Genomic DNA, 27,812 nt, shown 5'->3' with positions numbered 1-27,812 from the left:
TCACTGTCCCATCCCAGGAGCACACAGAGGTCACTGTCCCATCCCAGGAGCACACAGAGGTCACTGTCCCATCCCAGGGGCACACAGAGGTCCCTGTCCCATCCCAGGAGCAGTCAGATGTCACTGTCCCATCCCAGGAGCACACAGAGGTCACTGTCCCATCCCAGGGGCACACAGGGGTCACTGTCCCATCCCTTCACACTGTTGGGCCCTGGTGGCTCCCCTGGGTCCATATTGGGTTCATGTCCCTCCAGCCCTTTTTGTTTTGGGTGATTCCTTCTGCTCCCCAACAGGCACACAATCCATGGCACAGCCACCAGCAATGGCTCACAAACCTGATCTATCACTTTATAACATTTTTATGAGCCTTGAGAGGAAAAAACCCACAAGAGCAGCAATCAGTCAGTCAACCTTAACCAGCTCATGGTCCATCTTCTCCCATTTTATCAGCATTCCCTTGGGTTTCCAGGCTGGGAATTCTGTGCCCAGGAGCACACAGAGGTCCCTGTCCCATCCCAGGAGCACACAGAGGTCACTGTCCCATCCCTTCACACTGTTGGGACCTGGTGGCTCCCCTGGGTCCATATTGGGATGGTTCATCTCCCTCCAGCCCTTTTTGTTTTGGGCGATTCCTTCTGCTCCTCAACACCAGCCACAAACCATGGCAGTGGCTCACAAACCTGATTTAGCCCATTTTATCAGCTTTGAGGGGGAAAAAACCCACAAGAGCACCACAGTCAGCCCTAACCAGTTCATGGTCCATCTTTTCCCATTTTTTCTGTGCCCAGGAGCAGACAAAGGTCACTGTCCCATCCCAGGGGCACACAGAGGTCACTGTCCCATCCCTTCACACTACTGGGACCTCCTCCAGCCCTTTTTATTTTGGGTGATTCCTTCTGCTCCCCAACAGGAGCCACAATCCATGGCCCAGCCACCAGCAATGGCTCACAAACCTGATTTAATCCCTTTTATAACATCTAAGAACCCTTGGTGGAATCCCCACCCCTGGAGGGATTGAAAACCTCAGCAATTCCATGATTCCATCAACATTCCATCCATATTTATATTTCAGCAGGCACCAGGACACTCCAAGTGGGACATCCCGGGGTGCTCCAGGGTTCAGGTGGGGTTATCCAGGTGATCAATGCTCTTGGAGCAGCAGTGAGGTGATGGATGTGAGGAACTCCATGGCTACTGGAGACCCTCAGGATTATTGAAATCCCAGGGAAATTTGTTGGGATCCACCCCCAACATCTCCTGCTCTGCAATCAGCCTGAGCAAAGCAGATGAATCACGGAATTCTGGAATGGTTTGGGTGGGAAGGAACCTTAAATCCCAATATTCCACCCCCTGCCATGTGCAGGGACAGATTCCACTATCCCAGGATGCTCCAAGCCCCAATGTCCAACCTGGCCTTGGGCACTGCCAGGGATCCAGGGGCAGCCACAGCAAATCTGGGAATTCCAGCCCAGCCAGCAATTCCTTGCCAAGATCCCAGCCCAATCTCCCCTTTCCCAGTGGGAGCCATTCCCTGGCTCCTGTCCCTGCAGGCCTTGTCCCCAGTCCCTCTCCAGCTCTCCTGGAGCCCCTCCAGGCCCTGGAAGTTCTCCCTGGAGCCTCCTCTTGTCCAGGCTGGGCATTCCCAGCTCTCCCAGGCTGTCCCTGACAGACATTTGCCAACCAGCACCAATTTCACAAAAACTTTTCCCGAGTCTTTCACACTTGGGAAAAGAAGGAGAGCCCAGAATGAATCTGTCCCACCCCTCAGGATCAGCCCCTGAGTCTCTTCTGTTCCCAATTCATCAGGAATTCGTCACTGAGACACCTGGATGGATAAAATCCTGCCTGGAATTCCCATGAAGATTCAAACCAAGATTAATCCAGGATTTACAAGAGGATGAACTCTCCCAGCTGGGAGCAGGTGGGATGAGGGACACACCGGTGGCTGTGGTGACAATCCCTGAGGGACACACATGGGGACAGTGATTGTTGGGGACACCATGGCACGGCCCAGAATTCCCAGGGCAGCTCCCCATGGATCCCCTGAGCCACACCAACATTAGGAACTCCCTTGGGATACCCCAGTCCTGGGACACCAAAGGAGGAGGGTGGAGGAGCAGAACTGTGGGAACCACAAGGGCTGAGGCCGCTGACAGTGACAGCCCTGTCACCCTCAGTGTGGAAGGGGAAAAAGCTCCTAAATCCCAGGAAATGAGAAATCCAGGGATTCCCAGTGAAGGCCAGCTGAGGAGATGCAGGTGGTGGGAATGGGACAACCAGGAATGCTGAAGCTCTGGAGCAGCCCAGGGACACCAGGTGAGGAACAAGCACGTGGCTGTGCTGCCACCACCACCAGAGGCTGCTCCCCACAACTTCCCACCTGGAACCACTCCCAAATCCAGCATTTCCCCATTTTCCCCCCTTTTTTAGGCATGACAGACACCCACAGACTGTCTGCTCTGCTATGTGAAGGTCCTGGTGCCAAGGCACTGAAAATGGGATGAATTCCCAGTGGTTTGGGAATTTCGGAGCTCCACCCAAACCTGAGGGCTCCAGGGTTCTGCTCCATGCCAGGAATACTCAGCGTTCCTCCAGGAGCTCCTCCCCCACTGCTGGAGCCTCAAACTGCCACTCAAAGCTCAGATCAAAAGTTTCAGGAGAAACCCCAGCAGCCAACTCTGCCAAGACCCAAATTCCAGGTGCTGGAAGAGGGAAAGACTTGGGAAGAATTCCTGGTTTAATCCTGGAGATCTGATTTCCAGGTGCTGCCCACAAAGCTGGAAGAGGGAAAGACTTGGGAAGAATTCCTGGTTTAATCCTGGAGATCTGATTTCCAGGTGCTGCCCACAAAGCTGGAAGAGGGAAAGACTTGGGAAGAATTTTGGGTTTAATCCTGAAGATCCAAATTCCAGGTGCTGCCCACAAAGCTGGAAGAGGGAAAGACTTGGGAAGAATTCCTGGTTTAATCCTGGAGATCTGATTTCCAGGTGCTGCCCACAAAGCTGGAAGAGGGAAAGACTTGGGAAGAATTTTGGGTTTAATCCTGAAGATTCAAATTCCAGGTGCTGCCCACAAAGCTGGAAGAGGGAAAGACTTGGGAAGAATTCCTGGTTTAATCCTGGAGATCTGATTTCCAGGTGCTGCCCACAAAGCTGGAAGAGGGAAAGACTTGGGAAGAATTCCTGGTTTAATCCTGGAGCTGCTGCCCTGGGTGACACCAGGATGTGGCACTGGGACGAAGCCGCGGTGGCCCTGGGTTCCAGGCTGCCAAACTGGGAGGTGTGGGTGTCTCAGGACACCAGGAGCAGTGTCCCCAAAACCCAGCAGGGACACAGCCAGGGTGGCTCCAGCCCCAGGAAGGGCCAGCAGAGCTGTGGTCTCTGCAGTGCCCATTCCAAAATCCATAGATTATCCAGGGATAATCCACTCACAGTGCTGCCCTGGGACCCCCAGTCCTGCCACATCTCCCTCCATCAGCCCAGGCTGTTGTGACAGAGCTGTCACAGGACCCAGGCTGGAATTTCACCCCTCCTCCTGCTCCCCTATGGAAAACAGGGAGCTGTGAGGGGCTCCTGCCCCCAAAATCCCATAGAACAACCGCCAAAATCATAAACAAACCCAGCCCAAGTCCATAGAACAAACCCAGCCCCAATCCTAGGAACAACCACCCAATCAAGACAACCAGCCAAGCCATAGAACAAACCAGCCAATCCCATAGGAACAAACCCAGCCCCCAAAATCCCATAGGAACAAACCCCAGATCCTGCTGGGGTGGGCAAAAAAGGCTCCAGGCTGGGAAGTTTTCCCTGCACAGCCCAATCCCTTCGGCCACAGCCCAAACCCCACCGGATCCCAGAGCAGGCAGGACCCGCTGCCCACGGAGGGTCTGCCCTGCCCAGCTCCATCCTTGCCAAGTTGGCACAGCCAGGCCCCAACGCTCCGCCGGGGCTCTGGGACACAATGTCACCGCGGTGGCCACGCAGGGACACAGCGACAGGGACAGGAGCTCCCGGGAAAGGCCTGGCCGGGCCCGGGGGGGGGCCGCTGGCACAGCACAGCCCAGGGGGAGCTGCAATACGGAAAAAGCTGGAAGCGCTTGCTTGCCAGGCCCGCGGGAGGAAGCACGGCATGGCCCGGAGGGAGGGAGGGCAGCAAAACACGCCGGGATCTTTGTGCTGAGCCGGAGAGAAGGGGGATTAATTAATTAATTAATTAATTAATGGCTGTCATGAATTGGGGTAATCACCCACACGAGCAGAGAACTCCGGCCCTGGCGCACGCCGGAGCATCCCCCTCCCTTGCCGGCGTTATTGTGCCCCATTGCAGGGATCCACAATGGAGAATCCCTTACAAACGCGGCTGTTTTGGCTGCGATCTGTCGCGACAGGAGCCAGCCCTCCCCCTTACCCGGCCGGACGCGTGCCGCCTGCCCTGGGCCATGCTGAGCGCTCCGGAGATCCCCGATCAGCTGCCGCCGCTCACGGCCGCATCCAGCAGCATCCAGCGCTGCCTTTTCCCGGTGTCCCGAGCGACCCGAGCATCCCCCCGCACCTCCCGCGGGGCTCCGGGAGGGAGGGAAAGCAGGGAAAATCCCTTTCCAGGCCGAGGATGGATGCTCCGGGAGGGAGGAGGATACAGAGAATTCCAGCGCTGCCGATGGAGCCACTCTGCGCCAGTGCCGCTCCAGACTTGTCACGGCGCCGCCGCCTCGCTGGGTCCTAACGCGCCCCGCCGCAACCGGGGCCGCTCTCCAGGCCTCGCCTCCGGTGGCACCGGGCGGGGACACCTCCCGCTGTCACCCCCGCTAAGGTTTGTCCCGTTTGTTTTTCCATTCATGAAGGATTTTAAGTAAAAACAACGGCCGGGAGGAGAGCGGGGTTTGTCCCGAATCCCCCGCAGGGGGGGATGGAGCGCAAAGGGTTAACGGCGGGTGGGAATTGTCGCGGATTGTCCCGCTCCGGGCGGTGACAGGTGACAGAGCGTGTGTCCCATTGTTCGGGCTCAGCGACACAGCCCAAATTGAGCGCCTCGGCCTCCTCTGGGCAATGCTCCCGGGGCGAATGGGGCTGCCCAGGGGATTTGGGAGCCACCGGGAATAGGCGCTGCCCAGGGGATTTGGGAGCCAAAATTCCATGCCCTGGGACACTGCCCAGGGGATTTGGGAGCCACCAGGACTGGCTGCTGCTGAGAGGATGTGGGAGCCAAAATTCCATCCGGGGACATTGCCAGGGAATCTGGGAGCCACCAGGAATGGGACTAACGAGGGGACTTAGAGCAGAGGATTTGGTGCTGCCAAAGGATTTCAGGAGCCAGCAGGAAGGGCACTGCCAGGGGATTTGGGAGCCACCAGGAATGGGAACTAAGGAGCGGATTTAGGAGCCACCAGGACTGGCTGCTGCCAAGAGGATTTGGAAACCAACAGGGCTGGCCACTAACAAGGGGATTTAGGAGCCAGCAGGAATGGGCACTAACAAGGGGATTTAGGAGCCAGCAAGAGTGGCCACTGCAAAAGGATTTGGAGCTGCCAGGAAAGGGCACTGCCAGGGATTTGGGAGCCAATTCCATCCTGGAACACTGCCCAGGGGATTTAGGAGCCACCAGGACTGGCTGCTGCCAAAGGGATTTAGGAGCCACCAGGAGTGGCCATTGCAAAGGGGATTTGGGAGCCAGCAGGAATGGGCACTGCCAAGGGGATTTGGGAGCCAAAATTCCATCCCCGGGGACACTGCCCAGGGGATTTGGGAGCCACCAGGACTGGCTGCTACAAGGGATTTAGGAGCCACCGATGGCATACAAAGGAATTGGCCCAAGCTGGGCATGCAAGGGATTTAGAAGCCGCCAGGAATGGGAACTAACGAGGGGATTTGGGAGCCACCAGGAATGGCCACTGCAAAAGAGATTTGGGAGCCACCAGGAATGGGCACTGCCCAGGGGATTTGGGAGCCAAAATTCCATCACCTGGGACACTGATCAGGGGATTTGGGAGCCACCAGGAATGGCCACTAATGAAGGGATTTGGGAGCCAAAATTCCATCCCCTGGGACACTGACCAGGGGATTTGGGAGCCACCAGGACTGGGCACTGCCGAGGGGATTTGGGAGCCACCAGGACTGGGCACTGCCAAGGGGATTTAGGAGCCACCAGGACTGGGCACTGCCAAGGGGATTTGGGAGCCACCAGCACAGGCCACTAACAAAGGGATTTAGGAGCCACCAGAGCTGGGCACTGCCAAGGGGATTTAGAAGCCACCAGGAATGGGAACTAACGAGGGGATTTAGGAGCCAGCAGGAGTGGCCACTGCAGAGGGGATTTGGGAGCCACCAGGAATGGGAACTAACAAGGGGATTTGGGAGCCAAAATTCCATCCCCTGGGACACTGCCAAGAGGATTTGGGAGCCACCAGGAATGGCCACTAACAAGGGGATTTAGGAACCATCAGGACTGGCTGCTGCAAAAGGGATTTAGGAGCCAGCAGGAATGGCCACTGCTGAGGGGATTTGGGAGCCAAAATTCCATCCCCTGGGACACTGCCCAGGGGATTTGGGAGCCACCAGGAATGGGAACTAACGAGGGGATTTAGGAGCCACCAGGACTGGCTGCTGCTGAGAGGATGTGGGAGCCAACAGGGCTGGCCAATAACAAGGGGATTTAGGAACCATCAGGACTGGCTGCTGCAAAGGGGATTTGGGAGCCAGCAGGAATGGGCACTGCAGAAGGGATTTGGGAGCCACAAGCACTGGGCACTACCAAGGGGATTTGGGAGCCAACAGGAATGGGCACTGCTGAGGGGATTTGGGAGCCAAAATTCCATCCCCTGGGACACTGCCAAGAGGATTTGGGAGCCACCAGGAATGGGCACTGCCCAGGGGATTTAGGAGCCACCAGGATAAACAACTGGGATAACCCACACCAAAGGCAGCTGGAAATTGGGAATTTCTCCGCAGCAGCCGCAGGAACTCCAGCAGAGTCACCTCAGGTCACTGCCTCCCCTCTCCTCCTGGTTTAAATGCACAAAATCCACCCCAAATTCTCCAAAAAGCTCCACAGACAATGAGCTCCTCAGCCTCAGGTTCTAAACCAGTTTAAAATATTTCGAAAATCTGAATTATTTCATGCATAAAAGGAGAAATCACCGCCTTGCTTCCCTGGCAGAACCTGCGAGCAAATGTCACCTGTGTCACCTATTCACAGAGCCAGGGGAAAAATCCAGAAAACTTGAAGAGGAAACTCAAATTCAGAAAGCTTGAAGAGGGAATTCAAATTCCACAAAGCTTGAAGAGAGAAACTCAAATCCCAGAAAACTTGAAAAGGGAATTTAAATTCCACAAAGTTTGAAAAGTGAATTTAAATTCCAAAAAATTTGAAGAGAAAACTCAGATTCTGAAATCTTAAAGAGGGGATTTAAAATTCCAGAAAGATTGAAGAGAAAACTCAAATTCCAGAGAGTTTGAAGAGGGAATTCAAATTCCAAAAAGTTAAAACAGGAAACTCAAATTCCAATAATTTGAAGAGAAAACTCAAATTCAGAAATCTTGAAGAGGGAATTTAAAATTCCAGAAATATTGAAGAGAAAAAAAATCCAGAAAACTTGAAGAGGAAACTCAAATTCAGAAAGATTGAAAAGGGAATTTAAATTCCACAAAGTTTGAAAAAGGAATTTAAATTCCAGAAAGTTTGAAGAGAAAACTCAAATTCAGAAATCTTGAAGAGGGAATTTAAAATTCCAGAAAGATTGAAGAGAAAAAAAAATTCCAGAAAACTTGAAGAGAAAACTCAAATTTCAAAAGCTTGAAGAGAAAACTCAAATTCCAGAAAACTTGAAAACTCAAATTCCAGAGAGTTTGAAGAGGGAACTCAAATTCCAAAAAATTTGAAGAGAAAACTCGGATTCTGAAAGCTTGAAGAGAAAACTGAAATTCAGCAAGTTTGAAGAGGAAACTCAAATTTCAAAAGCTTGAAGAGAAAACTCAAATTCAGAAAGCTGAAGAGAAAACTCAAATTCCAGAAAGTTCAAAGAGGGAATTTAAATTCCAAAAATCTTGAAGAGGGAATTTAAATTACAGAAAGCCTGGAGAGGAAACTCAAATTCCAGAAAGATTGAAGAGAAAAAAATTCCAGAAAACTTGAAGAGAAAACTCAAATTTCAAAAGCCTGAAAAGGAAATTTAAATTCCACAAAGCTTGAAGAGAAAACTCAAATCCCAGAAAGTTTAGAGGGAATTCAAATTACAGAAAGCTGAAGAGGAAACTCAAACTCCAGAAAGTTTAGAGGAATTTAAATTCCACAAAGCTTGAAGAGAAAACTCAAATCCCAGAAAGTTTAGAGGGAATTCAAATTACAGAAAGCTGAAGAGGAAACTCAAATTCCAGAGAGTTTGAAGAGGGAATTTAAAATTCCAGAAAGATTGAAGAGAAAAAAAATACAGAAAACTTGAAGAGGAAACTCAAATTTCAAAAGCTTGAAGTGAAAACTCAAATTCAGAAAGATTGAAAAGGGAATTTAAATTCCACAAAGTTTGAAAAGGGAATTTAAATTCCAAAAAATTTGAAGAGAAAACTCAGATTCCAAAAGCTTGAAGAGGGAATTTAAATTCTAGAAAGATTGAAGAGAAAAAAAACCCAGAAAACTTGAAGAGGAAACTCAAATTTCAAAATCTTGAAGAGAAAACTCGGATTCTGAAAGCCTGAAAAAGGAATTTAAATTCCAGAAAGTTTGAAGAGAAAACTCAAATTCCAAAAAATTTGAAGAGAAAACTCAGATTCTGAAAGCTTGAAAAGAGAATTTAAATTCCAGAAAGATTGAAGAGAAAAAAAAAACCAGAAAACTTGAAGAGGAAACTCAAATTTCAAAAGCTTGAAAAGGGAATTCAAATTCCAAAAACATTGAAGAGAAAACTCAGAAAGCCTGAAGAGAAAACCGAAATTCAGAAAGCTTGAAGAAGAAACTCAAATTCCAGAAAGATTGAAAACTCAAATCCTAGAAAGTTTGAAGAGGGAATTTAAATTCCAAAAAGTTTAAACAGGAAACTCAAATTCCAATAATTTGAAGAGAAAACTCGGATTCTGAAAGCTTGAAGAGGGAATTTAAATTCCAGAAAGATTGAAGAGAAAAAAATTATAGAAAACTTGAAGAGGAAACTCAAATTTCAAAAGCTTGAAGAGAAAACTCAAATTCAGAAAGATTGAAAAGGGAATTTAAATTCCACAAAGCTTGAAAACTCAAATTCCAGAAAGTTTAGAGGGAATTCAAATTCCAGAAAGCTTGAAGAGAAAACTCAAATTCCAGAGAGTTTGAAGAGGGAATTTAAATTCCAAAAATCTTGAAGAGGGAACTCAAATTCCAGAATGTCTGAAGAGGGAATTTAAATTCCAGAAATCTTAAAGAGGGAATTTAAATTCCAGAAAGATTGAAGAGAAAAAAAAAACAGAAAACTTGAAGTGAAAACTCAAATTCCGAAAGATTGAAAAGGGAATTTAAATTCCACAAAGTTTGAAAAGGGAATTTAAATTCCAAAAAAATTTGAAGAGAAAACTCAGATTCTGAAAGCTTGAAGAGGGAATTTAAATTCCAGAAAGATTGAAGAGAAAAAAAAACCAGAAAACTTGAAGAGGAAACTCAAATTGAAGAGAAAACTCAGAAAACTTGAAGAGGAAACTCAAATTTCAAAAGCTTGAAGAGGGAATTTAAATTCCACAAAACTTGAAGAGAAACCTCAAATCCCAGAAAGTTTAGAAGAAGGAATTCAAATTCCAGAAGCTGAAGAGGAACTCAAATTCCAGAGAGTTTGAAGAGGGAATTTAAATTACAGAAATCTTAAAGAGGGAATTTAAATTCCAGAAAACTTGAAGAGGAAACTCAAATTTCAAAAGCTTGAAGAGAAAACTCAAAATTCCCAGAAATCCCATGAATCCCGTTTTCAACACAGCAAAGTCCCAGCACCGCTCCCGAACTCATGCTTGGATTTGAATAAAATCATGGAATTCCAAAATAAAATCACGGAATTTTAGAATAAAATCACGGAATTTTAGAATAAAATCATGGGATTACAGAATAAAATAGTGGAATTCTAGAATAAAATAATGGAATTCCAGAATAAAATCATTGAATTCCAGAATAAAATCACGGAATTCCAGAATAAAATCGTGGAATTCCAGAATAATGGAATTCCAGAATAGAATCATTGAATTCCAGAACAAAATCACGGAATTCCAGAATAAAATAATGGAATTCCAGAATAAAATCGTGGAATTCCAGAATAAAATCGTGGAATTCCAGAATAAAATCATGGAATTCCAGAATAAAATCATGGGATTCCAAAATAAAATCGTGGGATTACAGAATAAAATCGTGGAATTCCAGAATAAAATAATGGAATTCCAAAATAAAATCATGGAATTCTAGAATAAAATCATGGAATTCCAGAATAAAATCGTGGAATTTTAGAATAAAATCATGGAATTCCAGAATAAAATCATGGAATTTTAGAATAAAATCATGGAATTTTAGAATAAAATAATGGAATTCCAGAATAAAATCATGGATTCCCAGTGCCACTCTCAGGGACTCCCAGTGCCACCCATGCCATGCCCAGGGATTCCGTGTGCCACTCATGCCCCTCCCAGTGCCACCATGCCATTCTCAGTGCCATTCCTGCCACTCCCAGGGAGTCCCAGTGCCACCCATGCCACTCTCAGGGATTCCCAGTGCCACTCCCAGCCTTCCCAGCGCCACTCCTGGCACACCCAGGGACTCCCAGTGTCACCCATGCCACTCCCAAGGATTCCCAGTGCCACCCTCAGGAACTCCCAGTGCCACCCATACCACTCCCAGTGCCACCCATGCCACTGCCAGGGACTCCCAGTGCCACCCATGCCACATCCAGCACCATTCCTGCCACTCTCAGGGATTCCCAGTGCCACTCCTGCCACTCCCAATGCCACCCATGCCAATCCCAGGGATTCCCAGTGCCACTCTTAGCCACTCCCAGTGCCACCCATGCCACTCTAAGAGATTCCCAATGCCACTCTCAGGGATTCCCAGTGCCACCCATGCCACTCCCAGTGCCACCCATGCCACTCTCAGGCATTCCCAGTGCCACCCACTCCAGTCTCAGGGATTCCCAGTACCACTCCCAGAGATTTCCATTAAATTCATTACATTCATTACATTCATTAAAATACACTGAAATTCATTAAAATTCATTGATAAGAAATTGGTGTTTAAATTCCCGATTTTCTTTCCCCGATTTTTTTCCCTGATATTTCCCCGATTTTTTCACGATTTTTTCTCCGATTTTCTTTCCCCAATCTTCCCCCGATTTTCCTCGATTTTTCCACCATTTTTTCCTGGATTATACCCGATTTTTTCCCGATTTTCTTCCCTGATTTTCCCGGACCTTTTCCCCTGGTATTTTCCTGATTTTTTTTCCCTGATCTTTTCCCGATTTTTCCCCGATTTTCTTCCCTGATTTTTTCCCCAGTTTTCTTTCCCAATTTTTCTTTGCCCGATTTTTTTTCACCACTTTTTTCCCGATTTTCCTCGATTTTTTTCCCCGATTTTTTCACAATTTTTTCCCCGCTTTTTCACCATTTTTTCCCGGATTATACCTGATTTTTTCCCCGATTTTTTCACAATTTTTTCCCCTGATATTTTCCTGATTTTTTTTCCCTGATATTTCCCCGATTTTTTCACGATTTTTTCCCGATTTTCTTCCCCAATTTTCTTTGCCCGATTTTTCTTCCCCCGATTTTTTTTCCAATTTTCTTCCCCCGTTTTTTCCCCAATTTTCTTTCCCCAATCTTCCCCCCATTTTTTTCCTCGATTTTTTCCCGATTTTCTTTCCCTGATTTTTTCCCCGACTTTTTCCCCTGTTTTTTCCTGATTTTTTTTCCCTGATATTTCCCCGATTTTTTCCCGATTTTTTCCCTGATTTTTTCACCATTTTTCCCCCGATTTTTTTCCGATTTTTTCCGATTTTCCCCGACTTTTTCCCCTGGTATTTTCCTGATTTTTTTTCCCTGATCTTTTCCTGATTTTTTTCCCTGATATTTCCCCGATTTTTTCACCTTTTTTTCCTGATTTTCTTCCCGATTTTCTTTCACTGATTTTCTTCCCCGATTTTTTCCCCGATTTTTTCTCTGATTTTTTTTTTCCCTGATATTTCCCCGGTTTTTTCCCGATTTTTTCCGATTTTTTCCGATTTCCCCCGACTTTTCCCACTGGTATTTTCCTGATTTTTTTTTTCCCCTGATTTTTTCCCGATTTTTTTTCCTCCTCTTCCTCCTCCTCCTCCTCCTCCAGGTCAGTGGCAATCTCTCATTGGGATGAACGGATTTGAACGGATTTAGGAATTCTCGGGGATTATTGGGATTTTTTTTGGGGTGGTGGCAGCGGAAATGTCGGGGTTTGCAGCATCTCAAAGCCTCGGATTTGAAGTTTATTCCCTGATTTTCAAAAAAACCCCAATTCCCCCAAAATCCTATTTCCTCAAAACCCCATTCTCTCAATAAAAAATCCCAATTCCTCCTAAAAACCCCAAACTATCAAAACCCCAATCCCTGCAAAAAAAAAAAATCCCAAATCCATCAAAACCCCATTTCCTCAAAAAACCCCAAATCCATCAAAACCCCAATCCCTCAAAAAAACCCCAATTCCCTGCAAAAACCTCAAATCCCAAAAAAACAGGGCAGAGCTCTGCAATCCCCAGACCCTACAGAACCTCCCTGAAATCCTATAAATCCCATAAATCCCATAAAATCCCCTAAAATCATTAATTTTTGTGCTTAAATCCCAAAAGCTCCAAGTTTGGGAATGGAGGGAGAAAAATCCAAAAAAAAAGCCCCAAAAAAAATCCCAAAAATTGCAGGAATTCCTGATTCAGATTTAGGATTTTAAAAATCCTACAAGAAAATCCCAAAAATCTGCTGGAAATTGGGGTGGGAATTTGGGATTTTTTAATGGGATTTGGGATTTCTCAATGGGATTTGGGATTTCTCAATGGGAATTTGGGATTTCTCTGTGGGATTTGGGATTTCTCAGTGGGATTTGGGATTTTTCAGTGGGATTTGGAATTTCTCTGTGGGATTTGGGATTTCTCAATGGGAATTTGGGATTTCTCTGTGGGATTTGGGATTTCTCTGTGGGATTTGGGATTTCCTGATGGGATTTGGGATTTCTCAATGGGATTTGGGATTTCTCAATGGGAATTTGGGATTTCTCAGTGGGATTTGGGATTTTTTCAGTGGGATTTGGGATTTCTCAGTGGGATTTGGGATTTCTCAATGGGAATTTGGGATTTCTCAGTGGGATTTGGGATTTTTTCAGTGGGATTTGGGATTTCCCAGTGGGAATTTGGGATTTCTCAATGGGGATTTGGGATTTCTCAGTGGGATTTGGGATTTTTCAGTGGGATTTGGGATTTCTCAATGGGAATTTGGGATTTCTCAGTGGGATTTGGGATTTCTCAATGGGAATTTGGGATTTCTCAATGGGATTTGGGATTTCTCAATGGGAATTTGGGATTTCTCAGTGGGATTTGGGACTTCTCAGTGGGATTTGGGATTTTTCAGTGGGATTTGGGATTTCTCAATGGGAATTTGGGATTTCTCAGTGGGATTTGGGATTTTTCAGTGGGATTTGGGATTTCTCTGTGGGAATTTTGGATTTTTCAGTGGGATTTGGGATTTCTCAATGGGATTTGGGATTTCTCAGTGGGATTTGGGATTTCATTATTGGAAATTCATTATTGGGAATTCATTAATGGGAATTCATTAATGGGAATTCATTGTTTGTATGGGGTTAATGAGGGCGGGTCACACAAAATCCCAAAATTCCCAGTGGGAATTTCCCACGTTGGCACCCTAAATGAGCTCCCCCTAATTAGCCCGGGTGTTAATTAGCTCCAGGCTGGGTCATTGCCACCTTCCCCATGCCAATCCCAAATCGCATCCCTGACCCCTCACACAGACCCCAAACAGCCCTAAATGCCCTAAAAAACCCCAAAAGAGCCCTAAAATCCCCAAAATACCTGTAAATCCCCTCAAAACATCCTCAAATACCCCTGCAGACCCCTCCAAAACCCCAAAATGGCCCTAAAAACCCTAAATCCCTTCAAAATTGCCCTAAAATCGCCTAAAATCGCCTAAAATCCCCTTTACCCACAGCCAGACCCTTTAAACCCCCTCAGAGCCCCCAATCCCCTCACGCACCCCCTCAGAGCCCTCACAACGAAGGGCCCTCGGCCTCGCACCGCCACCGCCGCTCCTCCCAGCGTCTCTCCCGCCCCAAAATCCGCATCCTCGCCATTTCCGGGAGCCCCCGACCCCCCTCAGGCCTCCCCCCGGTACCTCCGGCCCGGCCGCTCCCGGTACCGTCGACCCCGCCCGGTGACAAAGCCCCCCGCGGGCTGTCTGGCGCTATGCCTGACTCATCAGGCCCCCACGCCCTGCCTGTATGGCAGCGCTGGGAGTCAGGCACAGCATTGGACAGCCCGTGAGGGCAGTAAGGGCGGAAGGTAGCAAAGCCCATGCGGGCTGCCCGCGCTGTGCCTGACTCATCAGGCACCTCCGCGCTGCCTGTATAGCCGCGCTGGGAGTCAGGCATAGCATAGTCAGGCATAGCATAGGGCAGCCCGCAGGAGAAGTAAGGGAGGAAGGGTCTTTATTCATTGCGCATGCGCAGTGAGCAAAGTGAAGGCAGCGAAAGTGATGGCGGGGCCAGGCTCGGGGAGGAGGATGAGGAGGAAAAGGAGAAGGAGGAGGAGGAGGAGGAGGAAGAAGCAACGCGGCGGGACGGGATCGAGCGGCTCTCGGTGAGTGCTGCCGGGCTGGCGCGGCTCGCCCGCAGCAAGGGGGGGTGCCGGGAGGTGTTGCCATGGGAACGGCGTGGGTGTTCTTGGGGTTTGGTTGGGGTTGGGCTCTGGGTGGGATTTTGGGGTTTGGGGAGGGGACCGCGCAGAGGGGACCCCAAAGTGCGGGGGGGGGGCTCAAGGTCAGCGAGGGTCCCCAATGGAAGGGGGGAATTGCCTCCCGTGGGATTTCCCTGATGGACCCGATCCGGAACCTCCGGGAAGGGTTTGGGCCCGTCCCGGTGATCGCTCCCATCCCGTGTCCCTTCCCGTGTCCCATCCCAATATCCCATCCCGTGTCCCATCCCGTGTCCCATCCCCGTGTCCCATCCCAATGTCCCATCCCGTGTCCCATCCCGTGTCCCATCCCCGTGTCCCATCCCCGTGTCCCTTCCCAGTGTCCCATCCCAATGTCCCATCCCAATGTCCCATCCCAATGTCCCATCCCCTGTGTCCCATCCCGTGTCCCATCCCGTGTCCCATTCCTGGTGTCCCTTACCCAATGTCCCTTCCCTGCTGTCCTATCCCGGTATCTCATTCTCGATGTCCCATCCCCAGTGTCTCATCCCACTGTCCCATCCCAATGTCCCATTCCAAAGTCCCATCCCTGGTGTCCCATCCCTGGTGTCCCATTCTAATGTCCCCTCCCAATGTCCCATTCCCAGTGTCCCATCCCCTGTGTCCCATCCCCAATGTCCCCTCCTGGTGTCCCAGTCCCAGTGTCCCATCCCAATGTCCCCTCCTGGTGTCCCATTCTAATGTCCCATTCCCGGTGTCCCATCCCCAGTGTCCCAAAGCCAATGTCCCATCCCTGGTGTCCCATTCTAATGTCCCCTCTCAGTGTCCCATCCCTGGTGTCCCATTCTAATGTCCCATCCCCTGTGTCCCATCCCAGTGTCCCCTCCTGGTGTCCCATCCCCTGTGTCCCATCCCAATGTCCCCTCCTGGTGTCCCTTTCCCAATGTCCCCTCCCTGTGTCCCATCCCCACTGTCCCATCCCCACTGTCCCATCCCCACTGTCCCATCCCAATGTCCCCTCCTGGTGTCCCATCCCAATGTCCCCTCCTGGTGTCCCATCCCAATGTCCCCATCTCCTGTGTCCCATTCCCAATGTCCCATCCCAATGTCCCATCCCAGTGTCCCATCCCAATGTCCCATTCCCAATGTCCCATCCCCTGTGTCCCATCCCTGGTGTCCCATTCTAATGTCCCCTCTCAGTGTCCCATCCCAGTGTCCCATCCCCAATGTCCCATCCCTGGTGTCCCATTCTAATGTCCCCTCCCAGTGTCCCATCCCCAGTGTCCCATCCCCAGTGTCCCCTCCTGGTGTCCCATTCCCAATGTCCCATTCCCAATGTCCCATCTCCTGTGTCCCATCCCTGGTGTCCCAGTCCCAGTGTCCCATCCCAATGTCCCCTCCTGGTGTCCCATTCTAATGTCCCATTCCCGGTGTCCCATCCCCACTGTCCCAACCCCAATATCCCAGCCCTGGTGTCCCATTCTAATGTCCCCTCCTGGTGTCCCATCCCCAGTGTCCCATCCCAATGTCCCATCCCAGTGTCCCCATCTCCTGTGTCCCATCCCAATGTCCCCTCCCAGTGTCCCATCCCAATGTCCCATCCCCAGTGTCCCAGTCCCACTGCCCTATCCCCGTGTCCCATCCCAATGTCCCCTCCTGGTGTCCCATTCTAATGTCCCATTCCCAATGTCCCATCCCCTGTGTCCCATCCCTGGTGTCCCATTCTAATGTCCCCTCTCAGTGTCTCATCCCCTGTGTCCCATCCCAATGTCCCATCCTAGTGTCCCAACCCCAATATCCCATCCCTGGTGTCCCATTCTAATGTCCCATTCCCAATGTCCCATCCCAGTGTCCCCATCTCCTGTGTCCCTTCCCAATGTCCCCTCCTGGTGTCCCATCCCCAATGTCCCATCCGCTGTGTCCCATTCCCGGTGTCCCATCCCTGTGTCCCTTCCCAATGTCCCCTCTCAGTGTCCCATTCCCAGTGTCCCTTCCCAATGTCCCATCCCTGCTCTCCCATCCCAATGTCCCATTTCCCAGTGCCCTATCTCCGTGTCCCACCCAATGTCCCCTCCTGGTGTCCATGGCAGTTCCCATTGGACTTTGCCCTGGTGACAGCGACAGTGGCAGTGACACAGCCCTGCCCTGGTGACAGTGGCAGTGACAGTGACACAGCCCTGCCCTGATTACTCACCGTGTCCCAGAGCTCTCTCTGTTCCTCTGTTTCCCGATTCCCGGGGGTCTCCTCCTGAAGTTTTTTCCCCATTTCCCAGGTTTTTCCCTATTTCCAATTTTTTTTCCCCATTTCCCAGGTTTTTCCCCATTTCCAATTTTTTTTCCCTTTTTCCCATTTTTTCCCCCATTTCCCAGGGTTCTTTTTCCCATTTCCCAGGGCTCTTTCTCTATTTCCTGGGAGTTTTCCCCATTTCCTACGGGTTTTTTTCTCCCATTTCCTGTGGTTCTTTTCTCATTTCCTGTGTTCTTTCCCCATTTCTAAGGGTTTTTTTCCCATTTCCCAGGGATTTTTCCCAAATTCCCATCTCTTTTCTCACTTCCCAGTGCTCTTTTCCCATTTCCTGGGGCTCTTTCCCCATTTCCTTGATTTCTTTCCCGATTTCCCAGTGTGTTTTCCCATTTTCCATGTTCTTTCCCCATTTCCTACGGTTTTTTTTCTCCCATTTCCTGTGGTTCTTTTCTCATTTCCTGTGTTCTTTCCCCATTTCTAAGGGGTTTTTTCCCATTTCCCAGGGAAAAAAACCTCTTTTCTCACTTCCCAGTGCTCTTTTCCCATTTCCTGGGGCTCTTTCCCCATTTCCTTGATTTCTTTCCCGATTTCCCAGTGTGTTTTCCCATTTTCCATGTTCATTCCCCAGGGGTTTTTTTTCCCCATTTCCCATTTTCCCCATTCCCCAGGACTCATTTCCCGTGGCTCTCCTCCTTTTTACAGTATTTTTCCCCTGATCCCTGCATCTCTTTTCCCATCTCCAATGACCTTTTCCTGATCCTGAAACATTTTTTTTCCCCATCCCGGAGTTTTTTCCCCTCTCCCGGTGCTCCCGTTCCCCTTCTCCACCCCCTGCTCGCACCGGGATCGTTCCCGAGGGATCCAAAACCGGGATTTGCTGCCGGGCTGGGGCTTGAACGATCCCGTCTGGATTCGTTCTTTCCTCAGTTCCAGGGACACCGGAGCCGCGGGATCCGGTCCCGGGTCCCGGTTAAGCCCGGGATAACTCTCGGAGCCGCGGGATCCGGTCCCGGTTAAGCCCGGGATAACTCCCGGAGCCGCGGGATCCGGTCCCGGTGCCCACCGGGAGCTGCGGGTGGGCTTTGGGCTGACCCGGGGCAATTTCCGGGGCTGAGCTGCGGTTCCCGGTGCCGGTTAACTCCCGGGTTTATTCCCACCGGGAATGGAGTGAAACCGGAACCGGCACCAGGCGCTTTCTGAGCCAGTTTGGGGTCGGGCTGTGAGGGGTGGCGGTGTCCCTGCTGTCCCCCTGTGCCCTGGTGGCTGGCAGTGCCCATGGTGACTGTCCCTGTCCCTGTGCCCACACAGGGATGCCCCAGCAGCGGGCAGTGCCCATGGTGACTGTCCCTGTCCCTGTGCCCATGGTGACTGTGCCTGTCCCTGTGCCCTGCAGGGATGCCCCAATGCTGGGCAGTGCCCATGGTGACTCTCCATGTCCCATTGATGTCCTGGTGGCACAGTGGCTGTCCCTGACTGTCCCTGTCCCTGCAGGGATGCCCCAGCAGCGGGCAGTGCCCATGGTGACTGTGCCTGTCCCTGTGCCCACACAGGGATGCCCCAGCAGCGGGCAGTGCCCATGGTGACTGTGCCTGTCCCTGTGCCCTGCAGGGATGCCCCAGCGGCGGGCAGTGCCCATGGTGACTCTCCATGTCCCATTGATGTCCTGGTGGCACAGTGGCTGTCCCTGACTGTGCCTGTCCCTGTGCCCTGCAGGGATGCCCCAGCGGCGGGCAGTGCCCATGGTGCCTGTCCCTGTCCCTGTGCCCACACAGCGATGCCCCAGCAGCGGGCAGTGCCCATGGTGACTGTCCCTGTGCCCATGGTGACTGTCCCTGTCCCTGTGCCCACACAGGGATGCCCTGGCAGCGGGCAGTGCCCATGGTGACTGTCCCTGTCCCTGTGCCCATGGTGACTGTCCCTGACTGTCCCTGTCCCTGTGCCCTGCAGGGATGCCCCAGCGGCGGGCAGTGCCCATGGTGACTGTCCCTGTCCCTGTGCCCTGCAGGGATGCCCCAGCGGCGGGCAGTGCCCATGCTGACCTCGCTGTCCCATTGATGTCCTGGTGGCACAGCGGCTGTCCCTGACTGTCCCTGTCCCTGTGCCCTGCAGGGATGCCCCAGCAGCGGGCAGTGCCCATGGTGACTGTCCCTGTCCCTGTGCCCATGGTGACTGTCCCTGTCCCTGTGCCCTGCAGGGATGCCCCAGCAGCGGGCAGTGCCCATGGTGACTCTCCATGTCCCATTGATGTCCTGGTGGCACAGTGGCTGTCCCTGACTGTCCCTGTCCCTGTGCCCACACAGGGATGCCCCAGCGGCGGGCAGTGCCCATGGTGCCTGTCCCTGTCCTTGTGCCCACACAGGGATGCCCCAGCGGCGGGCAGTGCCCATGGTGACTGTCCCTGTGCCCATGGTGACTGTCCCTGTCCCTGTGCCCACACAGGGATGCCCCAGCGGCGGGCAGTGCCCACGCTGACCTCGCTGTGCCTGCAGAGCCTGGCCCAGCACATGCAGAGCCTCTGGGCCAAGGACTACAGTGACAATTACCTGGACGAGTACCAGTTCCGCTTCCTCGTGGGGCCCTTCAACGACCTGGGTGAGCTCTGGGGGGGGTGCCCCGGACCCCTGGCACCCCCGTGGGTGGCACGGGGTGTCCCCAGGCCCGGCTGACCCCGCTGTGCCCCCCAGCCTGCGGGCTGGTGCAGGAGCTGCTGCGGCTGCTGGGCACGAGCCGGCGGCTGTCGAGGGCGGCGCTGCACCTGCTGCTGCTGCCACACCTGCGCCAGCTCAGCCTCACAGCCTGCCCTGGCCTGGCCAACAACGCCCTGGGGCACCTGATCGTGCTGCGCTGCCAGGTGGGCACGGGGCAGGGCTGGGAGAGGGGGCAGGGGGATGGGGGTGCCCATCGTCCGTGGGGTAACGGGGTGACAACACTCTGGGAGTGTGTGGGGCAGGGGGAGTGAGGCTGGGCGTGATCCCCTCTAAGGGGATGGGAAGGTGGCACAGGGGTGCCCATCCTCTGTAGGGCTGGGGGTGCCCATTTTCCATGGGGTAAGGGGGATAGAGCTTGGGGTGGGTGCCCACCGTCCATGGGGCAGGGGGTGACAACACTCTGGGAGTGCCAAGGTGTGTGGGGCTGGGTTTGACCACCCTCTAAAGCAATGGGAGAGTGGCACAGGGGTGCCCATTTTCTATAGGGCAGGGGGGATGGAGCTTGGGGTGGGTGCCCACCGTCCATGGGGTAGGGAGTGACAACACTCTGGGAGTGCCGTGGTGTGTGGGGCTGGGTTTGACCGCCCTCTAAAGCAATGGGAGAGTGGCACAGGGGTGCCCATCCTCTGTAGGGCTGGGGGTGCCCACCTTCCATGGGGTAAGGGGGATAGAGCTTGGGGTGCCCACCATCCATGGGGCTGGGGGTGACAACACTCTGGGAGTGCCATGGTGTGTGGGGCAGGGAGTGAGGCTGGGTGTGACCCCCTCTAAGGGGATGGGAAGGTGGCACAGGGGTGCCCATCCTCTGTAGGGCTGGGGGTGCCCATTTTCCATGGGTTAAGGGGGATAGAGCTTGGGGTGGGTGCCCACCATCCATGGGGTAAGGGGGTGACAACACTCTGGGAGTGCCAAGGTGTGTGGGGCAGGGAGTGAGGCTGGGTGTGACCACATTCTAAGGGGATGGGAAGGTGGCACAGGGGTGCCCATTCTTTGTAGGGCTGGGGGTGCCCATTTTCCATAGGGCAGGGGGGATGGAGCTTGGGGTGGGTGCCCATCGTCCATGGGGTAACGGGGTGACAACACTCTGGGAGTGCCATGGTGTGTGAAGCAGGGGGAATTAAATTGTGTGTGACCAGAGTCTAAGAGGATGGGAGAGTGGGACAAACGTGCCCATCCTTTAGGGCTGGGGGTGCCCACCTTCCATGGGGTAAGGGAGATAGATCTTGGGGTGCCCACCATCAATGGAGCTGGGGGTGCCATCATCCATGTGCCAAGGGGCTGGGACAGGGGGAGCACACAGGGCCTGCCCACCCTCTCTGAGTCTCGCGGGGGGTGAGGGTGGCACCCGTGCCCCCTGCCCACCCCTGAGGCTGTCCCCGTGTGCCCGCAGGGTCTGAGGGTGCTGGATGTGGGCGGCTGCGGGCGCCTGTCCCCGGCCGTGCTGGTGGACGTGGCCGAGGGGCTGCCCCGCCTGCGCCGCCTGGGGCTGGCCCACACCCAGGCCAACCTCCAGGTGCTGTCGGCCGTGGGCTCCTGCTGCCGCCACCTGCGGGAGCTCGATGTCACCGGCTGCAGGAAGGTGACACCGCGAGCCCTGCGCCACCTGGGCTACGACCCCGCCGAGCGGAGCCCGGGCTGTCCCGCGCTCCGTGTGCTGCTGGCCCGCGACCTGGAGCACGCCGGGGACGGCGACGCGGTGGCCGCCGTGGCCTTCCTGCTGCTGGCGCTGCCGTGCCTGGAGGTGCTGGCACACGGTGCCCTGCAGGATGCCCTGTGCCTGCTGCACTCGGGGCAGCTGGGTGGCACCGAGGACTCCGAGGGGTTCCCCTCGCTGCGGGAGCTGGCACGGAGCCGGGGGGCTGCAGGGGAGGGAGTCCCGCTCACGCTGCCCCTGCGGCAGCTGGAGGAGGTGCAGGAGGACGCCCTGAGCACCGTGCACGCCGTGTGTCCCCAGGCTGAGGAGCTCAGCGTGTGGCTTGGGGACAATCCCGGCTCCTCAGGGCTCCGGGAGCTGCAGGGCTGGCATTGCCTGTCCCGAGTGACTCTGGGCTGCTCCGGGCGGCACGGCCGGGCGCTGGCAGCGCTGCTGCCCCTGGCACAGAGCCTGGGCACCCGCCTGCGTGCCCTGACCCTGCACGGCTTCACCTGCTGGGACCCTCTGTCGCTGCCCGCCCTCCTCGCCAGCTGCCCCGGCCTGCAGAGCTTCACCGCCGAGCTGGAGGCACCACCAGACCCCCACACCCACCAGGAGCCCCCCGAGGAGGAGGAGGAGGAACCCTCTGCCCCACCACCACGCTGGGCCACCGACCTGCTGCCCCGGGGGCTGCCCCGGCTGCAGAGCTTCACGCTGAGCCTGGCCGGGCCCGTTCCAGCCTCGCACGGGCCCGTGCTGAGCTCCACGCTGGCCTCGCTGCTCTGCGGGGCCCCCCGGCTGCAAACCCTGCGCCTGCTGGCGCTGCCCTTCCCGCTGGACTCGGTGCTGGAGCCGGCGCTGCCGGGGCTGCGGGAGCTGCGGGAGCTGTCGCTGGCCGGGAGCCGCGTGTGCCCGGGCACCGTGTGGCACCTGCTGGGCACCGAGGGGCCCCTGCGGCGCCTGGAGCTGTCGCGCTGCCCCGACATCCACCGGCGCGACTACGACAGCTTCCTGCACGAGGTGAGGAAGCAGCGCCTGGAGCTGGACATCACCTGGGAGTAGCGACGGGGTTTTTAATAATAAAAGTGTCACAGTCACAGCTGGCCAGCGCCGCGTTGTCCCCTGGGCAGCACAGGGGGAGCAGAGCAGCAGTGTCCCTGTGCTGCCATTGAGGGGTGACATCGCGGTGGCTCAGCCCCGCTCCGAGAGCCCCGTGAGCCGCTCCGATGCCTCCCAGAGCTTCCGAGCCAGCGCAGCATCGCGGGCCAGCTCCGAGGGCAGCGCCAGCCGGCAGCTGCTGTCGAAATATTTCCCGCTGATGCCCTCGGCTTCCTCCGAGATGGCGCAGAAAATGGTGCTGGCAGCGCCCTGCTCGGGTGACTGAGGGGAAATGGGGGTGAGGAGGGGGCTGGCATCACCCACCCTCCCACCCTGCTGCCCCCGGGATGGGCAGGACCGGCCCCGCTCACCTTCATGAAGGGTCGGAGGAGGGCGAAGAGCGCCCGCACGGGCCGGCTGAAGTGGCGCATGATGCTGGTGCTCACCACGCCCGGGCTCAGCGCGTTGGCCGTCACCCCTGCCAGGTCACACCGTCAGCAGGATGGGCACCCCAGTGCCCCAAACCCACCATGCCCAGGCTCAATGTGTTGGCTGTCACCCCTGCCAGGTCACACCATCAGCAGGGTGGCACCCCAGTGCCCCAAACCCACCACACCTGAGCTCAGTGTGTTGGCTGTCACCCCTGCCAGGTCACACTGTCAGCAGGGTGGCACCTCAGGGACCCCAAACCCACCATGCCCAGGCTCAGTGTGTTGGCTGTCACCCCTGCCAGGCCACAGTCAGCAGGGTGGGCACCCCAGTGCCCCAAACCCACCATACCCGGGCTCAGTGCATTGGCTGTCACCCCTGCCAGGTCACACAATCAGCAGGGTGGGCACCCCAGAGACCCCAAATCCCTCAGGAACCAACAGGAGCAGCCCAAGCCTGAACTCCCACCCTTGAGGGATCCCAGTGAGTCTCTCAGACCCCCCAGCTCTGCCGGCAGCCCCTGAGATCTGGCACAGGGAGTTGGCACAGGGTGGCACGGCCCAGCACCCACCTGTGCCCTGCAGGCGCCGTGCCAGCTCGGCGGTGAAGAGCACGTTCATCAGCTTGGTGCTGTTGTAGGCGGCGTCGTGCCCGCCCGGGCGCCGCTGCCCCGTCAGGTACCCGCTGTCGGCCGTGCCCACGCTGTGCCGGAACGATGACACGTTCACCACCCGGGCGGGCGCCGAGGCCTTCAGCAGCTCTGTGCCAAGCAGGGGTTGGTGTTGTGGTGCCATGTCGTTGTTTGCATCAATACCCCTGAAAATCCCCTGCCAGGTGTGCCAGTCTCCTCTCCTGACCCCTCCCAGCACTGTCTGTCAGTCCTGGCATTCCAGAAGAGAATTGGCAGAATTCAAAAGATGCCTCCACCACTGGGGGACATTGGGCCATCCAGGTGTCCTTTGTCCCTTGAAACCTCCTCTCCTGTACCTGGATGGTGGCTCCTACCCTTTCCCTCCTCCCCTCCCTTGGGTGAAAGAGCAGCCACGTGTTTTGGGGAGTTCTGTTGGAGCTGTTCTGGATTCAGAGGCCTGTGGGCCTGCATCAGAACCAACTCCTTTCCTTCACCATTGCCTTAAAGCTTCTCTGCCAAAGAGAAACCTTAGGAGCAGATTTTCTATGAGAGGAAGCTCCATCCCACCACCACCAGAGCTCCTGCATGCCTGGACTTCTCTCCACGTGCCCAGCTCCAACATCCAGCCGGCCAAAAGTGTCTCTGGGGTGAAACACCACAAATCCAGCAGGCCAAAAGTGTCTCTGGGGTGAAACACCACAGTGCCGCTATTTGGTTCGTGCCAGACAATCCAAGGCACATCCCTCCAGCTATATTGCTAATTATACCAATAATTACCAATTATTAATTGATAATTATACCAATGTGGAGTCCCCAGAGCCCCCCTGACTCCCCCAAGCCCTGCACTCACCCAGGAGCAGGTTGGTGAGCAGGAAGTGGCCCAGGTAGTTGGTGGCGAAGGTTTGCTCCAATCCTTCCGACGTGATGGCGAAGGGCAGCCCTGGAAAAGAGGGTGGGTGAGGAAACCCAGGAAATGGGAATATTTCTCTGTCTGCTCTGGGCTGCCCTGACCCCAGGGGAGCACTGACTTTGATTCTCATTCATGGAGAAAATTTCCCAGACTTCAAGATAGACTGGAATCCACAAAAGTGTGAAAGAGATTAGAGAGAGTAGTGTAAGTGTAAGTGAGAAATTGAGGGTTTGGGATTTTTAGTGTGTTGTGGATGGAAGCAAGATGGAGGGCACAGAGTGTCATCCTGGGTTTCTTCTTCATGGGTTTGGGTGGCATTTTGTAATTGGGCAGAAAAGTCCTCATTGGGATCAGTTATTAGGTTAAAAGGGAAAATAATCTAGGTGTCGGTTTTTAATTGGATAGTTCAGTCTTAAAGGACCTTATAACAAGAGATTGTTGGCCATTTTGTGCCTTCTGATGAAAAGCTGCCCAACTCACAGTAGTGAGATTGTTTTACTGATAAGAAATAATAAACACCTGAGTCCGAACATGGAATCACAGAATGATGAGGTTGGAAGAGACCTCTCAGATCATCCAGTCCAACCCATGCCCTCACACCTCACCCAGACTACAGCACCAAGTGCCATGGCCAGGCTTTTTTAAACACATCCAGAGATGGTGATTCCACCACCTCCCTGGGAAGAGCATTCCAGTACTTTATTATTCTTTTGGTGAAATTTTCTTCCTAATATCCAACCTATCCCTTCCCTGATGTAGCTGGAGGCTGTGTCCTCTGGTTCTGTCAGAGACTGATCCCAGGTGCCCAAACCTCCCTTTGGGAAGGTGTAGAGAGCAATAAGGTCACCTCTGAGCCTCCTTTTCTCCAGGCTGAGCAACCCCAGCTCCTTCAAACGCTCCTCACAGGGTTAGTGTTCCAATCCCCTCATCAGCCTTGTGTTTGAGCATCTCAGACTGAGGGGACAAAACTGGACGCAGCACTCGAGGTGTGACCTCACCAGTGCCAGGTACAGGGGCACAATGACCTCCCTGTTTCTGCTGGGCACAGAATTATTCAAGGCAAGAATGACCTCCCTGCTGGGCACACCATTCTTGAGGGGCAGAATGACCTCCCTGCTCCTGCTGGCCCCACAATATTTCAGGGACAGAGACCTTGGTGGCCTTCTTGGCCACCAAGGCACACGTCATCTGACTCCTGCTCTGCTGGCCACATCTGCCAGCCAGAGCCCTTGGCCTTTGCCCGGCACATTGCTCACGTCACAGCTGTTGAGCAGCACCCCCAGGTTTCTGCCTGAGCACCGTCCCCAATTTGTAACCTTGTAGGGGATTTTTGTGCCCAAAATGTAGAACTCCCACTCAGACTGATTAAACTCCATGCTGCTGCACTCTGCCCATCCATCCAACCCATCTGAGTCTCTGCAGAGCCCTCCTTCCTTCCAACAGATCAACACCAGCTCCCAGCTTAGAATTACCGTCTGAAACGCCTTCAGTGCAGACAGACAAACCGACAGCTGGTGCCCCCACAGCGGGGCAGCGCCGTGGGCATCGGGGCGGGCTCTGGAGCCCCGGAGGGTTTTGCCCGGTTTGCACCTACCGGTGACTCCGGCGTTGTTGACCAGCACGTCCAGGCGCGGCTCCTCCCGCAGCACGGCGGCGGCGAAGGCTCGCACCGAGGCCATGCAGCCGGTGTCCAGCAGCCTCAGCAGCACCGCCGGGTTCCCGGTGGCCGCCCGGATCTCCCGCACGGCCGCCTGGCCCCGCTCCGGGCTCCGGCACGCCAGGATGGTGCGGGCGTTGCGGCGGGCCAGCTCCATGGCCACGCACTTGCCGATGCCTGCGGGACACGGAGGGGGTGTGGGGGATGCCAGCCACGTCCCGCTGGTCCTTTGGGGTTTGGGCAGCCCCTGGCACAGCCAAAACCGCCCAGCAGGGAATGGAGGGCGCTGGGGAGGGGATGGAGCCCAGCACGTGTGGGGTCACTCTGTCCCTAAATGTGTGTGGACATCCCAACCCCAGCCTGGGGGTCCCAGCATCTCCAGCAGTGGAACAGAGGTGGGAGCAGTGACCCATGTGTGTGACATGGTGGCCGTGGTGGCCTCGTCCGTCAGTCATTAACAGTCCCGAGTTAAGGAAGGTGAGCAGGGGGCACCAGGAGCGCACTGTGGGTGCCCAGGGGTGGCCACCACCTTCTTCTGCAGCCAAAGCAGGGACTGGGGTCCTGGGCTGGCCAAGGGACACCCACCCATGTCCCCTGCAGGTCACCCCTCAGCCATCACGCCACCTCCCACACGCGTGTCCCCGCCGCCCCTCCCTGCTCACCGCTGTTGGCTCCGGTGACAATCACTGTCTTGCCCGTCAGGTCGGCGGGACACTTGCGGGGGTCCCAGGGGCTCCTGCGGGTGGCCCGGAGCAGCAGGGCCAGCAGCAGGAGCGGCAGGAGCCACCACGGGGGGCTCAGAGCCCCCAGCAGCTCCATGGCCGGGAGCGGGGTGGCGCTGGGGACAGAGGTCACAGCGGGACCTTTGCCCGGCCGGTGGCACGGCACGGCACGGCACGGGTCCCTCTGCTCCGGGAGGGAGCCGAGAGGGGACAGCAGAGTGGCTGGAGCAGGCAGGAAGGTGAGGCACGTGTGCCACTCCACTGTCCCCAGGGCCACCCTGTCAGGAAATTACACCTCATTTATTCCTTTTAACAACCTGTGGTGCTGTAAAAACACCTGGGCTGTGTTTTCCTCCACCAACAGTTTCTGCCAGGCTGGACCCGACACGTTCCTACGGTGCTGAGTAACACGCGAGGAATGTTCCTCTGTCGTGTTGAGTAACGCGGGAGGAATTGTACCAGCGCAAAAATGGGGTCACAAATAGGATGGGTGATTTGGGGGTTCCCTGTTTGGTAGGGCCGCCAGAGTGAATGCTCGATGAGCGCTCAATTAAGTGGTGAACGCCCTCTGGGGCTAATTAGGAACTGAAAGCCACGCCCACATAATTATCTCTGCTAATGAGGAGCCGAAATCCGCGCCTGAGGCTTCACCTGGTGCCGAACAGGAACAGAAAACCCCGGGGGCGTGGCACCTCATGCTAATGAGCTGGAACCACGCCCACGAATATGCTAATGAGGGTCTCTGTGAATGCCACTCTGGGGACAGGTAAAGCTCCCTGTGTCACATCGCTGTCCCCGGTGCCACCCCAGTGTCACCTCAGCGTCCCCAGGGCTGCTCGCCCGCGCCGCCTCGTTCTCTCTGCACCCCCGGGACGGCTACAGGAGGGGCGATGTCCCCGATGTCCCCTTCGGGCAG

General features: G+C 54.3%; 3 protein-coding genes across 13 annotated transcripts in view; 1 reads left to right on the top strand and 2 right to left on the bottom strand.

Annotated features, from left to right (window-relative positions):
- The window catches only part of DCTN1 (dynactin subunit 1), a 77,905-nt gene extending 63,422 nt beyond the window's left edge, over positions 1-14,483 (bottom strand). For 9 of the 10 annotated variants that reach the window (XM_064712091.1, XM_064712090.1, XM_064712092.1 and 6 more), the window contains exon 1: positions 4,408-4,580. In XM_064712091.1, coding sequence (XP_064568161.1) covers positions 4,408-4,440 — 33 coding nt within the window. In that variant the 5' untranslated portion in view covers positions 4,441-4,580. Of the gene's footprint in view, positions 1-4,407; positions 4,581-14,345 lie in introns of those variants that run through there. The other variant, XM_064712095.1, reaches the window with a different exon arrangement.
- Positions 14,484-14,673: 190 nt separating this feature from the next.
- Positions 14,674-22,551, top strand: LOC135447195 (uncharacterized). Its single transcript, XM_064712084.1, has 4 exons — positions 14,674-14,809; positions 19,548-19,700; positions 19,793-19,959; positions 21,207-22,551. Exons 2-4 carry the CDS (start codon positions 19,550-19,552, stop codon positions 22,509-22,511), a joined length of 1,623 nt encoding a protein of 540 aa, XP_064568154.1. The 5' UTR covers positions 14,674-14,809; positions 19,548-19,549; the 3' UTR covers positions 22,512-22,551.
- LOC135447197 (retinol dehydrogenase 13-like) lies at positions 22,504-27,396 on the bottom strand. 2 transcript variants are annotated; one of them, XM_064712088.1, is made up of 6 exons: positions 26,837-27,396; positions 26,112-26,351; positions 24,458-24,547; positions 23,548-23,736; positions 22,919-23,025; positions 22,504-22,829 (listed from the first exon to the last, which is right to left on the bottom strand). In XM_064712088.1, the coding sequence occupies exons 1-6, from the start codon at positions 26,991-26,993 to the stop codon at positions 22,641-22,643; spliced, it is 972 nt and encodes a 323-aa protein (XP_064568158.1). In that variant the 5' UTR covers positions 26,994-27,396; the 3' UTR covers positions 22,504-22,640. The 2 variants fall into 2 exon arrangements, with proteins under 2 accessions (XP_064568158.1, XP_064568157.1); XM_064712087.1 differs by having other exon boundaries at positions 22,534-23,025.
- Positions 27,397-27,812: the final 416 nt, after the last annotated feature.

Source organism: Zonotrichia leucophrys, chromosome 4 (genome assembly GCF_028769735.1).
Source record: "Zonotrichia leucophrys gambelii isolate GWCS_2022_RI chromosome 4, RI_Zleu_2.0, whole genome shotgun sequence".
Taxonomy (NCBI): Eukaryota; Metazoa; Chordata; class Aves; order Passeriformes; family Passerellidae; genus Zonotrichia; species Zonotrichia leucophrys.
This window is presented reverse-complemented; position numbering and strand designations above follow the sequence as displayed.

What these genes read in the sequence shown, in the direction of transcription:
- LOC135447195 (XM_064712084.1), top strand. Translation starts at nt 19,550, where the DNA reads ATGCCCCAGCGGCGGGCAGTGCCCACGCTGACCTCGCTGTGCCTGCAG. An exon ending in GGGGCCCTTCAACGACCTGG is followed by an intron (nt 19,701 to 19,792) that starts GTGAGCTCTGGG and finishes TGTGCCCCCCAG; the next exon opens with CCTGCGGGCTGGTGCAGGAG. An exon ending in TGATCGTGCTGCGCTGCCAG is followed by an intron (nt 19,960 to 21,206) that starts GTGGGCACGGGG and finishes GTGTGCCCGCAG; the next exon opens with GGTCTGAGGGTGCTGGATGT.
- LOC135447197 (XM_064712087.1), bottom strand. Translation starts at nt 26,993, where the DNA reads ATGGAGCTGCTGGGGGCTCTGAGCCCCCCGTGGTGGCTCCTGCCGCTC. An exon ending in TGTCACCGGAGCCAACAGCG is followed by an intron (nt 26,352 to 26,836) that starts GTGAGCAGGGAG and finishes CGTGTCCCGCAG; the next exon opens with GCATCGGCAAGTGCGTGGCC. An exon ending in ACGGCGCCTGCAGGGCACAG is followed by an intron (nt 23,026 to 23,547) that starts GTGGGTGCTGGG and finishes GTGACCTGGCAG; the next exon opens with GGGTGACGGCCAACGCGCTG.